General features: G+C 41.9%; 1 protein-coding gene and 2 non-coding genes across 3 annotated transcripts in view; all 3 read left to right on the forward strand.

Moving 5' to 3' along the window:
- Positions 1-17,681, forward strand: part of LOC144499221 (voltage-dependent calcium channel subunit alpha-2/delta-4-like) — a 422,353-nt gene that overhangs the window by 64,792 nt on the left and 339,880 nt on the right. Inside the window, exons 10-11 of the mRNA XM_078221339.1 lie at positions 5,843-5,917; positions 10,970-11,059. Of these exons, the coding sequence (XP_078077465.1) occupies positions 5,843-5,917; positions 10,970-11,059 (165 nt within the window). The remainder of the gene's footprint in view (positions 1-5,842; positions 5,918-10,969; positions 11,060-17,681) is intronic.
- LOC144499303 (U2 spliceosomal RNA) lies at positions 7,775-7,974 on the forward strand. Its single transcript, XR_013498804.1, has one exon. It is a non-coding gene; the product is annotated as a U2 spliceosomal RNA (small nuclear RNA).
- On the forward strand, positions 8,114-8,312 carry LOC144499321 (U2 spliceosomal RNA). The gene has a single exon (XR_013498811.1). It is a non-coding gene; the product is annotated as a U2 spliceosomal RNA (small nuclear RNA).

The raw sequence follows: 17,681 nt of genomic DNA on the forward strand, positions 1-17,681 counted from the left end.
CGTTCTGTCTGTATAGCACGCAAGAAACAATACTTTTCACTGTATGATAATACATGTGACAATAATAAATCAAATCAAATCAAAACTATCATAGTGTTTCATCTATTTACTTTGGTAAGCTTCCTCTCTTTCTCGTAATTACTCTATGATGTGTGTCTTTGACCTATGGCAACACTGTATGCGTCTGCTCCTTCTTGCCATGAATAACTCACATGGAGCCAATACACTCTGCAAGAATGAGGACCTATTACTCAACAGCACCAGATGAAAGTCTTAACTCTTTTTTTGTAATGCTTTTACAGTTCTGACAGCTCTCTCAACTTCTCCATTAGCCTAAGGAAACCTTGATTGAACTTGTGTGAACAAACCCAAATGATTGTGTGAATTCTTGAAACTCTTTGTTCGGGAATTGTAGACTGCTATTGATATCACCTGGACTGCAAACATTCAAACATTTTCCCTCTGCTCAAATAAATCCATATCTAGCCATTCCCTTGGTCTTGTAGGAAAATAAGATAACATTGGTGGTTCTTTTGATTCCTGCTTGTGAGTTGTATATGTAAAGCATCTGGATATCATTTCTTCCAAAGACTTTGAGAGACCCAGCCACCAAATCGAATACTGTGCTCTGGCTCTGCAGTTGGTAATACTAAATGACCTTGATACAGATGTTGCAAGATTTCAAAGCTCAGTGCTCTTGGGATTACTATTCTATGATTGTACACCAGTAAACCATCGTTCACTGTCAGATGTCTGCTTGAAATAGGGTCTCAGGATAGGACTATGCGATATATGTGTTGGTCATCCTCTAATGCAAAATTCTCTGATCTGTTTGCATTATTCATCTGAATTTTGAGTCTCCTTAATTTCACTCAATCCTTGTGTAGTTGCTGGTAATGTATGGACTGTCTAATACTATAGTAAACTCAACTTTTTCTACAAGTTCAATATCGCATTTTTCTGGATGTTCTGTTTCATTGCATGATAATGCATCTGCTGTTCTCTGTTATTTTCCTTGAACATCTGCCATGTAAGTATCAAACCTCATCAATCTTAATTTAAACTTTTGAACTCTTGATGGCATCACTGCAAGTTCATTTGAATTCAGTAGTATGACTAAAGCATTATGGTCTGTTTAATAAGAACATAAGAACTAGGAGCAGGAGTGGGCCATCTGGCCCCTCAAGCCTGCTCTGCCATTCAGTAAGATCATGGCTGATCTTTTCGTGGATTCAGCTTATCTGCCCACTCACCATAACCTTTAATTCCTTTGCTGTTCAAAAATGTATCTATCCTTGCCTTAAAAACATTCAATGAGATAGCCTCAACTGCTTCATTGGGCAGGGAATTCCACAGATTCACAACCCTCTGTGTGAAGAAGTTCCTCCTCAACTCAGTCCTAAATCTGCTTCCCCTTATTTTGAGGCCCAGCTCCCTAGTTCTAGTTTCACCTGCCAGTGGAAACAACTTCCCTGCTTCTATCTTATCTATTCCCTTCATAATCTTATATGTTTCTATAAGATCTCCCGTCATTCTTCTGAATTCCAATGAGTATAGCCCCAGTCTACTCAGTCTCTCCTCAAAAGCCAACCCTCTCAACTCTGGAATCAACCTAGTGAATCTCCTCTGCATTCTCCTCTGCACCCCCTCCAGTGCCAGTATATCCTTTCTCAAGTAAGGAGACCAAAACTGTACACAGTACTCCAGGTGTGACCTCACCAGCGCCTTATACAGCTGCAACATAACCTCACTGTTTTTAAACTCCATCCCTCTAGCAATGAAGGACAAAATTCCACTTGCCTTCTTAATTACCTGCTGCACCTGCAAACCAACTCCTTGTGATTCTTGCACAAGGACACCCAGGTCCCTCTACACAGCAGCATGCTGCAATTTTTTACCATTTAAATAATAGTAATTTGAAGACCTAAGATGAAGTCAGCAAATTTCTCACATGTCCACATGACTGCTAATGCTCCCTTTTCAATTACTGCGTATCTCTTTTCCGTATCTGTTAATGACCAAGTTGTATAATAGACTAGTCTGCATTTTCCATCTCTTTGTATCTGAAGAAGTGCTGCACCCAATCCTGTAGAGGATGTGCCCATTGCTATTATTGCAGGTAACTCTGGATTGGAATGTGTTAATATCTCTGATGACATCAACCTCTTGTGTTTTTTTTTGCTTGATTTCTGATCTGCTTTTTCCCAACAGCGTTCATTGCCTTGGACTAACAACTGGCAAAGTGGCTTGTTGAGCTCAGTTAAGATGTTTTTTTCGAAATGTTGCTATTTGATTCACTATTCCCATGAATCTTTGTAACTCTGTGATGTTTGTTGGAGCTGGAAATTCTTTTATGGCTCTGAACTTCAGTGGATCAACCTTTATTCCTAATGGATACACTATGTGACCAAGAAACATGTTGGCTATGAAAACTCACACTTACAGTTAAATATCAATCCTGCGTCCTGTAGTCTTCTCAGCACTGCTCTCATTCTCATGTAATGCTCTCCTTGAGTGGACCCATGTATCAGCATATCATCCATGTGGCAAACAACTCTGAGCAAGCTATCAAAAAGATTTGACATTGTTCTTTGAAAGATCTCTGGTATTGATGTTACTCCAAAGGATAACCTGTTAAAATAAAATCTTTCAAATCATGTTATAAAAGTTGTTAGAAGCTCAGACCCCATCATCTAGTGGTGTTTGCCACAGTCTGGGCGGCATAATGGCATGGCACAGTGGTTAGAATTGCTGCCTCATAGTGCCAGGGACCAATGTTCAATTCCCTGCTTGGGTCAATGTCTGTGCGGGGTCTGCACATTCTCCCCGTGTCTGCATGGGTTTCTTTCCACAGTATGAAAGAGATGCTGGTTAGGTGCATTGGCCTTGCTAAATTCTCCCTCAGTGTACCTGAACAGGCGACAGAGTGTGGCGACTAGGGGATTTTCACAATAACTTCATTGTAGCATTAATGTAAACCTACCTGTGACTAATAAATAAACTTTAAAATGTTAAATCGAGCTGTTAGATTAATTTAGGGAATATTAACCACTTCCCTAATTTAGCTAAACTCACATCTACTAATACTATTGAATTGAGTTCTCTTTTCACAGCTTTATTGAATTGTGAGAAAGCAACACATATTCTTGTGGAACTGTTTGGCTTTGAACTGGCACCATCTCTGACCACCAATTCATTGGCTCTTTTATGGATAAAATTACTCCTTGTCTTACCACTGAGTTGATCTTTCTATACCTTTGGAAATAATGGGTGTGGAACTATTCTGGATACGTATAAGCATTTTGGTTTCACTTCTGAGCTTAGTATTATACAGTAAACTATTTTCAGCTCTTTCAATCCTTTAAATATCTTTGGAAATTTGGTTCTGAAGTCTCTTGATTGACCTGCACCATTCTTTATTTCTACTATTCTGAAGATCAGATTCAATTACATTCATCTTTTCTATTTAAAAGTGAACAACTCTGATCTTGAATTAAGTACAGCAGTTCAGTAATTACCTTCCCTCTGTACCCTTTAGTTCTCCCAGAATCTTCAGTTCTGTTGCTCCTGGTCCATGTCGTTTTTTGTAGAATGGTTGAAGAACTCTCTTGTTAACTATAGTTCAGTATCTGAAGGAACTGGAACTGCTGCTCCAGTGTCTAATTTAAAGTGTGTCCTGTGATTTCCTACCAAAATCTCTGCACTCTAATAGGTTCCACTTACTTATTTTATTTCTCCTCAAAAGTTATTTCATTGTATTGTGAATCTTCAGCTTCATGAACTCTGTTTCCTTTTAAAAGTTTTCCTTTTTTAGTGTTCTTCCCATTTTTCTACTGCAACATACTGTCTGAAAATGCCCCATCTTTTGCATTGCACATCCTTGGCAGAACAATTCCCGCACCCATATCTTTCTCTTCTGTAACAGCTAGTCTGGGGGCTGCCACTATTAATTGCTTTTCATGCCATATGATTTTCCTTTACTCTTTTTTTCCCTTTATTGTGTCTGACAAATTCAACTGTACATGTTACTTTGGGATTCAGGCTGTCTCTCTCTTCATACCATCAATCAGATCTGCATCCTGATCTTGGCACTTCAGCGTCAAGTCAGGACTGCAAATTATCAGACAGCGTCAAGTCAGGACTGCAAATTATCAGACAATACATTTATCCATTAATCCAACAATTATTCTGTCACAAATTAGCTCCTCTTTCAGATTACTTTATTCATAGTCTTCTGAAAATTCATACAAATCATTAATAAATGCATCAATTGTTTCCATGTGTCTTTGGGTATGTTTACTGAACTTTGTATGTTTTACGATGGCACTGTTACTGTGGTTGAAAAATGTCTCCAAAGCATCAATGATTTGGCATATGTGGCTTTACCTTCATCAGTCCCCAGGAAAACTAAAACATTGTCTGCATGGCTTCCCATTGCATACAAAAGTGCACTGACCTGCTCACAGTCTGCTTTCACCTTGAGACCCAATGCAGTGCAAAATAAAGCAAATCTCTGTACCCCTTTGGCCATACTTAACCCTGATTTGGACCTACAATTTTCTCAAAGTGCGTCGGTATAGGTGGAGATTTTTCTAGTGGCATCCTTGATGCTTGCCACCATACGTTGTTGTGTTGTTGGGTTGAAATAGCTTCAATAACACCTGAAGACTGTTAGCTGCAAACACTGTAACTGTAACATATTTACAGTTATGAGAATGCTGTTATGCCACCTTCTTATCATGCTGCTTTCACCAGGAACACAGATCACATGAGTATACCGCACTTCCTTCTATGTCATCACAGATGATGACAGTCAATTCTTTATGGGACTTAAGAATCTATTACATTATATTCCACCCATTGGCTGGAAAGTCAGGGGTGAGCTTGTGCCCCCTGGACCTTGGAGCTATGACTGGATTTTAAAGTTGTCAGGCAATTACTTGCCTGAGGACATGGCTTCCATACACCAACCCCACCCTCCAAACCCCCGAGGAAGAATGTCCCACCTCCAAAAGCTGGTGGCCAATCAGAGGACAGGTAGCTCTTCAGTCCTTGCAGCACAGCTGAGAGCAATGGCCACTATTGGTACTTCAGGCAGTCCCCAACCAGGAACAGCAATGGAGGTAGGTAAGTGGGGTAGTCAGACAGGCCCTGGTAAGTTGGCGTGGGGAGTAGTGAGCAGGAGGCTGGCAGGGGGTATTGTTCAGGGACAATCCTTCCTATTGGAGGATCTCTCTCTGGGGGTGCTCACTCCAAGCCCACACTCAGGTCACCAAAGTATACCTAACAGCCATGCCACATGGCATGGACATACCTGCCTCTGATAAAATATCACCAGAGCAAGAAGAGGCCTTTAAGGGCATTAGTTGGTTCACCACCTCACCTGCCACTGGTAAAATTGGGTGACGGATGCGGCACCTCGATCACCCCACCAATTTGTTACACCTACTCACCTTCTGCCAACCCACTCCGGGAGTGGGTTGGGGGGGGCGGGGGGGGGGGGGGGGGGGGGAGTCATATATTTGTGGTCATGGATGGAGGAGTAACAGTGTTTCATTGAAATGTCCGAATGAGTATATTGCCTGTCTGGTCCAACAACTGAAGTTTGGATGGCCAATGAAAAAGCAGTGTTTACAAACACTGTGATTATATTGTATGTGATATTAGCCTTCTATAAAATGTAGCTACTGAAGCACTTGTGTTATTTATTTCAACATCACTTCATATTACCAGTGCTGATCCAATCCTATGTGACTGAATGATATTCGGAAGCCATTCAATAGCGAATGGCCACAATGTGAATGTTTATCTAATGGTGAGTTTTATTCTGTATTTCCACCAGTACAGTGATTACGTCCATTACGTTGAGCCCTGCTTCAAAGGAACACTGGTACAGGCTGACAGAGATAACCGAGAGGTGAGTGCTAAGGGATTTTCCCAATTTTGTTAACTGAGTTGTCACAAGTGACTAAACTTTGTGAAGTGTTGAGAGTCATTGTTAGACCATTTCATGGAGCAATTGCTAAATTACTTGTGGACTAATGGATACTTGTCAGTGAGTTGCAAGTTGGAATGTAATTCAGAACTAGCGGGGCAAGGGAGATGTTATGGTGGCTTAGTAATGGATATCTAGAAAAAATGATAAAAGCTGGTATCTACCAAAGTATTTTGGTGATTAGCATATGGAATAGTGGGTTTTGAAGTGAAATAAAGGTGGGAAAAGAGTTTGGGTTGTTTAATGCTTATCAAGGAGAAAGTTACATATTGTCATCGAATTAATAGTTCCTATAATATTGTATTTGGAGGTCATGTGGATACCTCTGAGCCAGAAGCAAGGGTTCAAGTCCACTCCAGAATTTGATGACCAAAGAAGGTGCAATCATAATGCAGCCAACAGATTAAGTATCAACCTGCAAAATCCCTCCAACACATGCCAATGGCAGGTGGTAATAGCAGAAGAGACTTGTGGTCAGCCATGCTTGGTGTGGAGAGCTATAAACCTCTGCTCACAGGCTAGCAATCTGTTCCAGGAAAATCCTCGCCATGTGTCACAAGTCTTCAAAGGCAGAAGTCCCTTCACCAAAATCCCTTTATTTACAAACTCTGTGCAGTACACAGCATGCTAATAGTTAGCAGTCTGTCTCCAGGGGTGTCAGAGGAACTAACACTCCCGGTTAAGTACAAGGCAAAGACTCCCTGATTGGCCCATCAATTGGATCCTTAATCAGGGACATCTTTTTGTCAATTTTTAATCAGGGAGTTCATATTCCAATAGGCCGACCTCAATGGCCTGATTGAAATCATTACACTATGGAATCAGATAAAAGCCTGTTTTGTGCACCACTAGATGCAGAAAGAGAAGTAACAATAATGTTGCATTGTAATATTATAAATATTGTGGTAAGTTCCAGAAATGGAAGGTAATTTATAGCCATCATACAAATCAAGGATTAGATCAGAATCTTAAAATCACTCTTTGAATTTAATACATACACAACATGTTAATTTACTTGGGATTTTATTCCTGTTTTAGAGTTGCTTTTGTGTTGCCAGTGTCTGCTGGTGGTCCAGATGGCCTCTGCCTATGTGCCCAATGTCAGTGATAGCTGATTGTATTCACATGGCAGAATTTGTGTTATGACAGGTTTATTGAGAAACAATTTGCAGTCTATTATCAGGAATTCTATGCTTAACAAATTTCTATTGAGAATGATTTGCAATTATTTATTTACATCTCTTCAGAAAAATGTTTACATTATTTTAACTTATAAGATTTGCTTCATACTGCAACCTGGGCAAACATTTAATTTTCTTCCTCTTAATTTTCGAATGGCTCCTGATATATTTATCTGCGCTCAGCCAGATTAGATTCCACTTCAATAGGGCTGCTAATCTTTTGTTTCAAGTCATTCTGTATTCCTTATAAATAAATTAATACAATGAATAAGAGCACGAAATAGGCAAAACATTGATTTAATAATGAGAAGCTTTCAAAGAAGAAATTATTTGGGCAGAATAGACACATTCTCATGAGAGGGAGGGGAATGGCAATCAAAGCTAAATTTCCTTGGATTGCTAAATGTACATAACATATAAAGATAAAATGAAACAAAAACTGAGACTGATGACTTATGTAAGGTTCATAATACAGTTAATGTAGAAAGTACAGAGGAGGTTTGTCAAGTACAAAAGCAAGAAAGTTATAAAAAGAACAAAACACAAGTTAGGTGGAGTATTTGTACACCACACACAAAAAAAAATTTGTACACCACACATCGCTTCTCGGCCTTTTGGCTAAGATCAAGTGTAGTATGGATAGGATGCTGCGCTTGGTTGAGGTCATTAGGTTACATTTAAGCTTCATATTCATATGAAGCAATTTTTAAAAGCGGCATCTCGGCCTTTTGGCTGAGACGCAAATGAGATCCAGCCTTGGAGGAGGAACCCTGCCCCTCCTCCAATCAGCTGGGCTCATGTAGATCAAGCCCAAGACAGGTGTGAAGACCCTGTGATGTCAGCCTGGATCGGAAATGTCTCAACTTGTTGAGACTCTGAATTGGACTTGATTTGATTGAATTGGAAAAGTATTTTTTTTTAAATTTGTACATCACACATCGCTTCTCGGCCTTTTGGCTAAGATCAAGTGTAGTATGGATATGATGCTGCGCTTGGTTGTGGCCATTGGGTTACATTTAAGCTTCATATTCATATGAAGCAATTTTTAAAAGCGGCATCTCGGGCCTTTTGGCTAAGATCAAGTGTAGTCTGCCAATTTTTATTTTTTATTTTTTTTAATACTTTTCCAATTCAATCAAATCAAGTCCAATTCAGAGTCTCAACAAGTTGAGACATTTCAGATCCAGGCTGACAAGACAGGACGGGAGACCAAAACCACCCTGTCCTGGGCCTGATCTACATGAGTCAAGCTGATTGGAGAAGGGGGAGGATCCTCCTCCAAGACTTGAGCTCATTTGCATCTTAGCCAAAGTCTGCCAATGCTGCACTTGGTCGTGGCCATTGGGTTGCATTTAAGCTTCATTTTCACATGAAGCAATTTTTAAAAGCAGCATCTCGGCCTTTTGGCTAAGATGCAAATGAGATCAAGCCTTGGGGGCGGAGACGTCTGCCTACTCCAATCAGCTTGGCTCATGTAGATCAGGCCCAAGACAGGGTAAAGGGTCGCATACCCTGTCTTGTCAGCTTGGATCAGAAATGTCTCAACTTGTTGAGACTCTGAATTGGACTTGATTTGATTGAATTGGAAAAGTATATTTAAAAAAATTTGTACACCACACCTTATAACAGGATGTTGGCCTGAGAAAGGGTGCAAAAGAGATTTGCCAGTATGGTACCAGGGATGAAATACTTCAGTTTTGTGGAGAGGCTAGAAAAACTGGATCTGTTCTCAAGGCAGATAAGGGTAACAGGAGATTTGATAGAGGTGTTCAAAATCAGAGGCAACATTTTCTTACGGAACAAGTTGTAACCTGGAATGCACTGTCTGAATGGGTGGTGGAAGCAGATTCATTAGTAACATTTAGAAAAGAATTGGACAGATGCTTGAGGGAAAAAAAATACAGGACTAAAGTGAGACAACAGGGTAGTGCGATTAATCAGATTGTTTGATCAAACAGTCGATGCAGGCACAATGGATCTAATGACCTCTTTGTGTCTATATCATTCTATAATTCTGTCTGTATGCATATGCTAAATATCACCTCAACCAATAGCTAAACTCGATCCTGACATATCTTGTTCTTTCTATAGAAGATTCACTAATGAACTATACTTCTCTCTAACCAGACATAAGCGTAAAGACACTCCAGTGAAGCACTAAGGAAAATACTACGTTGTCAGAATTGCGATTCTTTCGGTGAAACATTATACTAAGATCCCAGTTGTTTGTTCAACTTGTTCAGGTGGATGTTCAAGACATCAGGGACAAAATTTACTGCCTTCCCTTGCAGCCGTTTGATGGTGGCAAGGGCATTTAATCTTACTGGAGGGTCATTCCCACCTCCACCTGAATTAAGGCTGCTACCGAAGACTCATGGATGACCTTCCCAGCCTGCCGCCCACCCAATTGATATCCTTAAGTGGGAAATTAATGTCACTTAAGGGTCTCATCCTGTTGCTGCTGGCTACATGTTTTGACATTTTGGTATGAAAGGTTGGAACCCTAAAACTGAACCTCTGCCTTCATTTTCTGCTGGTAAACTGGTCTTATCATACCGGGTTTTACAACATTGAAATCCCACATTCTAACACACTTTAATACAGCATGTTCTTAGGATCTGTACTCATCTTTCCAGATGCCTCCATAATGTTCTCAGAAACTAAACACTCCCTCATTAGTGCTCCAAGGCCCTGAGACATCCCTCAAAGTTTTGATATATTCTAAGTTCCTGCTTTGCAATATTATCAGACACCGAGAGCCTAATGAGGGTAAATAAGTGTTCTTATGATCCTCATAGAAATCAATAACTTTTAAAAGAGATGTATTTCCAAAAGGGAGATAACCAAAGGATAAGATTTCAAGATTTAAGACTTTTAAAGTAATAAACAAACTAAAGTCAACTTAAGTCAAACACTACTTAACAGGTAACATTGAGCTAATTAAAGAAAAAGTACTTTGCATTAACTAACTAATGCAATCAAGATTTGTCTTACAACCCCTTTCGCTGTGCACTGCACATCTGATGCGTAGCATTACTAGATCGAGTCCAATGTTACTTCTTGCTCTCCACCAGCAAGCTCATTTCTCCCTGCTGTGTTAGGTTGCAACTTCCAACGTCCTTTGAAAGTTGTTTCACACAGCCTGAATATGCCAGACCTGACTTCCACCAGTAAGGCCCATCTCAGTGATGCCTTGTTCCTTAAGTATCGAGAAGTCCAGCCTGTTCTGTTCCCTCCCTTTGAACAAAAAAATGCGTGCAAGTATCCTGTTTCTCTACAGCAGTATCTGCCTTACCTCTCTCTGCCTGTGTCTCACAAAAGTTTATTTATTTATCACAAGTAAGTTTATATTAACACTGCAATGCAGTTACTGTGAAAACTTTCCTAGTTGCCACATTCTGGCGATTGTTCAGGTACACTGAGGGAGAACTTAGCACGGCCAGTGCACCAGCATGTCTCATGGACTGTGGGAAGAAACTGGCGCACTCGGGAGAAACCCACGCAGACATAGGGAGAACACGCAGACTCCGCACATACAGTGACCCAAGCCTATGACCTCACCTTAATGTGATTGCAAAGACCGACATTGGTAACATTGTGGTTGATAAAACTATTGCCAATTTGCTGACACCATGGACGATTTGTGGTGTTGTGCATAGCTCAGCTAACTCACCAGGTAAACTCATCAGACAAGGTGTTAGGGTACTAGTATAGAAATGTTATTAATGTTTTTCATTAGTTACCATGGTTGCATAGGATATTTGTACTTCAGTTGTTTTTTTTCCCCCTTCAGCATTTCAAACAGCTGGTCGATAAACTTAATGCCAAAGGAACAGGAATTGTAAGTAAGGCGCTCATCGAGGCCTTCATAATCTTGAACAAGGTTTGCATATTTTTAGCATTCTTATCAAAAATAACTGGGAATAATGGGGAGGCGTCTTCTGTTGTACTGCTGCATAATGAGTGTTAGAAAGCTTGAAGCTTTGTTATTTACTGATGTTGGGAATAATCAATGATGGCACCAACAAGGTGGAAGTTCAATGGGCTGAATGGCATTCTCTATTTTCTAATGCTTCCCATGTATATTATGTTTTATATTTTAAAAGCATTGTTGTCCTCCTTTCTAATATTGCCTTTGGAAGAATTCTACACAAATGGCCTGAAATGATGCTTCTTTATTTGGTGGCACAGGCACAGTTGTAACAGATGAGGAAAATCAGGATTTTGAGATTAATGCTTGTTCTCATATTATATGCATTTGGATAAAATGCATTAGGGTCATGATCAGGAAATTGTGGACCTTTGTACCACTGTATGTAATGTCATTTTGGTGCAGCCGAAAGTCTGCTGCAAAGACCAGGCCTACCAACACAATGCCCATCTTAACTCTTAATATCTCATTGCCTTAGAATCTGACTACAATTGTTTCATTGCATGTTCCGTGCTTTTGCTATTCTTTTTCTTTGAATTTTATGAACATACATTTACTTCTGTTTAATTTGGATTGGAAAAGCCAATTCTTTGGGAACTTCACATCTTAACTCTCAAATATCCAGCCACCAAGTCAGCCACACCCATACCATGGGTGGATCTTTAAAAAATCCATTAAGTGGGGGATTGGAAGGAAATGCTGCAGCAGAAAGTGAGGGAAGGGGCCTCAAATGCAACAAGAGACACATGAAGTAAGCTTGAGCAGCAACATATTCACAACTGGAATCAAAAATTAATATGTATCCATTAAATATAAAAGACCAATACTTCATGCAGTATTGAGGTGGCATGATGACACAATGGTTAGCACCACTGTCTCAAAATGCCAGGGACCCGGGTTCAATTCCGGCCTCGGGTAATTGTCTATGTGGAAGCCATGATGTGGAGATGCCGACGTTGGACTGGGCTGTGCACAAATAAGAAGTCTCACAACACCAGGTTAAAGTCCAACAGGTTTATTTGGAATCACAAGCTTTCGGAGTGCTGCTCCTTCCTCAGATCACAGAGTTTAAATTTAAAAGGGAGGTGATATAGCCAACCTAATTTATATATATTTAATTGTGTGGAGCTCAGTGCAAGAAATACGCCAGCTATGTTCCTTAAGTTAAGAAGTAGAGTTAATTTTATTGCTAAAAGTCACTCAGTTAAAGAAGCAAAAATTGTTAACAAAGGTTAAAAATGTACCCATTAATGCAGAAACAACACACACAATCCCCCAGCTTGCAAAAAAGGAAAACTCTGCTCCATGTAAAATTTTTAAAAAACTTGGCCAGTAATAAGTGAAGTCAGAAAAAATTAGTCACTGATTATCCAGAGGTTTGTTTACAGCTAAATATTCCTGGTCCACAGTAGCTGCTGCTTCTTGGGGTTTCTCTCTGGAGAACTCTCAATTGGCGGTCGAGGTCTCCTAGTGGGTTTTTCAAATCACAAACAGCTCAACTTTGAGAGATGTTTCAGAAGGAAGAAAGGTGAGGTAAGGCTGTTGCCCCTGTGGCAATATCTATCTGTCTGTACAATAATCTAGTATCTTTTCACACAATAGCTAGGTCAAGTGACCTCTCTCTGAGTGCTGCACAGACTCCATAAAAGCAACTTGTGTCCTTCGCAAGTACAACATAGAAGTTGCTGTAAACTAGTGTTTTTTAAATTATTCTTTCACTGGCTAGGCCAGCATTTATTGACCATCCCTAATTGTCCTTCAGAAGGTGGTAGTGAGCTGATTTCTTGAACTGCTGCAGTCCATGTGGTGTAGGTACACGCACAGCCAAGGAATTCCAGGATTTTGATCCAGTGACAGTAAAGGAGCCTTTGGGATGTCCTTGGCTTTGGAAAAATGTTTTTATCAGAAACATTCATACATATGTATGTTCAGCGATGACAATATAAATTAATATTTTATATAACACATCTTCATAACAATACACTGCAGCATTAAGGATTGCCCTTATACAGAAATATAAACACAATTATACTTTGTAGCCATATCCACTTAATTGTTTTTTTATTGTTTTGGTGTACTCTTTAACCCAGAGCTGAATTTTTGCCACAAAGATGGGAAATAGTAGCTGACAGTCAGAAACCTGTTTCCAGGGTGAAAGTTAAGATTTTCATGGATGTGTCCAGGCATCCTTTTCACTTAGAACAACTGGGCACAGAAATGGAGCTGGATTAGGTGAGGTGTAGGACTGATTTAGGCCTCCCAAGGCAGCGATCACTGAGAATGCTGGTTATCCAAAAAGTGAAATGTGCTGATTGTGCCAAAGTAGTCCACTGCATCAGAGATGTCACAGGAGAACCTGAGGCCTGGTAGCCAGGGCAGAGCTGGCCTTTGCTTTATCAATGTCAACCTCAATCTAATGTTGAAGACCATGAGGGAGAGGAAGGAGGACATGTTCCAGGAGGTTGAATAGAGTAGGCCACCTTGTGGTGCAGCAGGGTACTCCACTCTCTCTCTATTTTCCTCAACCTCTAATTCCTCCTCTTCCCTTACCTTCTGCTCGTGCTCCTTTCCAAATGAACTCTCTCCTCCAGAGTCTCAACATCCATAACCTTCACTCCTCTCTGGAAGGCCATATTAAGGAAAGTGCAACAGACAATTGCAATCAGGGACTCTCGCAGGACAGTATCGGACAGTGATACCCACAGCGCCATGCCTTAGAACATAGAACATAGAAAAACTACAGCACAAACAGGCCCTTCGGCCCACAAGCTGCACCGGTCGTGTCCCTACCTACCTCGGCTTATAAATAGACTTACCTATAACCCTCAATCCTGTTAAGTCCCATGTACTCATCCAGAAGTCTCTTAAAAGACTCTATCGAGTTTGCCTCCTCCACCATTTACGGCAGCCGATTCCACTCACCCACCACCCTCTGAGTGAAAAACTTACCCCTGACATCTCCTCTGTACCTACTCCCCAGCACCTTAAACCTGTGTCCTCTCGTGGCAACCATTTCAGCCCTGGGAAAAAGCCTCCGAGAATCCACCCGATCTATACCTCTCAACACCTTGTAAACCTCTATCAGGTTACCTCTCATCCTTCGTCTCTCCAAGGAGAAAAGACCGAGCTCCCTCAACCTATCCTCATAAGGCATGCCACCCATCCTTGTAAGTCTCCTCTACACCCTTTCTATGACTTCCACATCCTTTCTGTAATGAGGCGACCAGAACTGGGCACAGTACTCCAGGTGGGGTCTGACAAGGGTCCTGTAAAGCTGCATCATTATCCCCTGACTCCTAAACTCAATCCCTCGATTGATGAAGACCAGCACACCATACGCCTTCTTAACCACCTCCTCCACCTGCGAGGCCGATTTAAGAATCCTATGGACCTGGACCTCAAGGTCCTTCTGATCCTCTACACTGCTAAGAGTCTTACCCCTGATATTATACTCCTTCATCCCATTTGACCTGCCAAAATGGACCACTACACATTTATCCAGGTTGAAGTCCATCTGCCACGTCTCTGCCCAGTCTTGCATCCTATCTATGTCACTCTGCAGCTTCTGACATCCCTCCAAACTTTCCACAACACCACCAACCTTCGTGTCGTCGGCAAACTTGCCAACCCATCCCTCCACTTCCTCATCCAGGTCATTTATGAAGATGACAAACAGCAAGGGTCCCAGAACAGATCCCTGGGGCACTCCACTGGTGACCAACCTCCATCCAGAAAAAGACCCATCTACAACCACTCTCTCTGCCTTCTGCATGCAAGCCAGTTCTGGATCCACAAGGCAACAGCCCCTTGGATCCCATGCCCTCTCTCTTTCTCGAGAAGTCTTACATGGGGGACCTTATCGAACGCCTTGCTGAACTCCATGTAAACCACATCTACCTCTTTTCCTTCGTCAATGTGTTTAGTCACATTTTCAAAGAACTCCACCAGGCTCGTAAGACACGATTTGCCTTTGACAAAGCCGTGCTGACTACTTTTGAGCATATTAAACCTCTCTAAATGTTCATAAATCCTGTCCCTCAGGATCTTCTCCATCAACTTACCAACCACTGAGGTTAGACTCACCGGTCGGTAATTTCCTGGGCTATCCCTATTCCCTTTCTTGAATATAGGAACCACATCCGCAATCCTCCAATCCTCCGGAACCTCTCCCGTCTCCATCGACGATGCAAAGATCATCGCCAGAGGCTCTTTAATCTCTTCCCTCGCCTCCCACAGTAACCTGGGGTACATCCCATCCGGTCCCGGCGACTTATCTATCCTGATGCTATTCAAAATTTCCAACACATCCTCTTTCTTAATGTCCACAAACTCAATCTTTTCAGTCCGCCGCAATCCTGTAGTACAACCATCCAGGTCTTTTTCCACCGTGAATTCCGAGGTAAAGTATTCGTTAAGCACCTCTGCTATTTACATAGAACATAGAACATAGAACATTACAGCACAGTACAGGCCCTTCGGCCCTCGATTTTGCGCCGACCAGTGGTACCAATCTAAAGCCCCTCTAATCTACACTATTCCAATATCATCCATATGTTTATCCAATAACCATTTGAATGCTTCCGGTTCTGTACAGACTTTCTCACGTTCACATTTTATAGGTCCTATTCCTTCACATCTCATCCTTTTACTCTTCACATATTTATTGAACACCTTAGGGTTCTCCTTAATCTTACCTGCCAAGTCCTTCTTGTGACCCCTTCTGGCTCTCCTAATTTCCTTCTTAAGTCCCTTCCTACAAACCGTATACTCATCTAGATCCCTATCATCGCCATGCTCTCTGAACCTTTTGTACGCTTTCCTTTTCTTTTTGACTAGGTTCAGCACAGCTTTCATGCACCACGGTTCTCGTAACCTATCAAAACCTCCCTGTCTCATCGGAACGTTGTCATTCAGAACGCTAGACAAACATTCCTTGAAAATCTGCCACCTTACTTCAGTTCTTTTCCTCGAGAATATCTCCTTCCAATCAACGCCTCTAATCTCCCGCCTGATGGCTTCATATTTCCCCTTACTCCAGATAAACACTTTCCTAGCTTGCCTGATCCTATCTCTTTCCAATGTTAGCGTAAAGGAGATAGAGTTATGATCACTATCCCCAAGATGCTCCCCCACTGAGAGATCCGACACCTGTCCAGGCTCATTAGCCAGTACCAGATCAAGTACAGCCTCTCCTCTTGTAGGTTTATCCGCATGCTGTGTCAGGAAATCCTCCTGAACACACCTCACAAACTCCTCCCCATCCAAACCCCTTACCCTAGGGATATTCCAATCGATGTTTGGGAAATTAAAGTCTCCCATCACGACAACCGTGTTATTACTACATCTCTCCAGGATCTGTTTCCCTATCTGCTCCTCAACATCCCTGTTACTGTTGGGCGGCCTATAGAAAACACCTAGCAAAGTTATCGACCCCTTCCCGCTCTGAACTTCCACCACAGACTCCATAGACAATCCCTCCACGGCGTCCACTTTCTCTACAGCTGTGACACTATCCCTGATCAGCAGTGCCACTCCCCCAACCCCCTCTTTTGCCTCCCTCTCTGTCCTTTCTGAAACATCTGAAGCCTGGCACCTGAAGTATCCAGTCCTGTCCGTGTCCCCAAGTCTCCGTAATGGCCACCACATCACATTTCCAAGCATCGATCCACACTCTAAGCTCATCCACTTTATTCACTACACTCCTGGCGTTAAAATAGACACATCTCAAACCTTTGGTCTGAGCTGTCCCCTTCTCCATCACCCATCTAATCACCCTCTTACCCTGTCTACAATCCTTCTCTATTTGCGGGCTACCCTCCTCGCTCTCAGTCACCTCATCTCGATTCCCTCCCCACAACCTTTCTGGCCTTCTTCAGAAGCCACGTAGCCTGCTCAATGGTTGTCCTACTGAGCAAGTGTCGTGGTTGTATCACCTCTGTGAGCTCATGGAGGGGTGAATAGCCATGTCTTCAAGAGCATCTTTTGCCCCAAGGATCCACTTTGGAGGTTGGAATGAAGATCTAAGACAGCCAAGGCTGCCAGGGACGTGAGCACACAAATGGAGGAATCTTTTCTTGTGGTCAGATTATTTGGATTGAAGGAGTGAAAGCTCTTCCTGTTGATGAATCTCGCTGATTAGTCACTGGGTGCCTTGCTGACCACAAGGGTGCATTCATTGCTGCCCTGCAACTGGGTGAATACAGCAGTTGCAGAGAAATCCTCTGTCATGAAACAAATGTACTGTTCAGCTCTGGCAAAGTAGACATCGTTGACCAGTGAGTTGCAGTGGTGTACGGCCATTTGTGAGATGTCGCTAAGGTCCACAGCTAATCCTTAGAAGGAGCCAGGAGGGATGAAGTTCAAAGTCAAAGTGACTTTGATGGCCACTAGTAGGATGTGACGACCAGTGCAAAGTCTTTGGTGATAAGGTAATTTATCTCTGACCACGTGCCTGGAGAGTTTCAGCCTCCTGCAGTACTGTGTTTCAGTCATCTCCAGGTTGCTCCATCTTCATCAACAGGTCTTGTGTTGAAGGTATGGCCTTCTTTCCCTCCCCTCCCCCACACCTTACCCT

The sequence above is a fragment of the Mustelus asterias genome, chromosome 9 (assembly GCF_964213995.1).
Source record: "Mustelus asterias chromosome 9, sMusAst1.hap1.1, whole genome shotgun sequence".
NCBI classification, from domain to species: domain Eukaryota; kingdom Metazoa; phylum Chordata; class Chondrichthyes; order Carcharhiniformes; family Triakidae; genus Mustelus; species Mustelus asterias.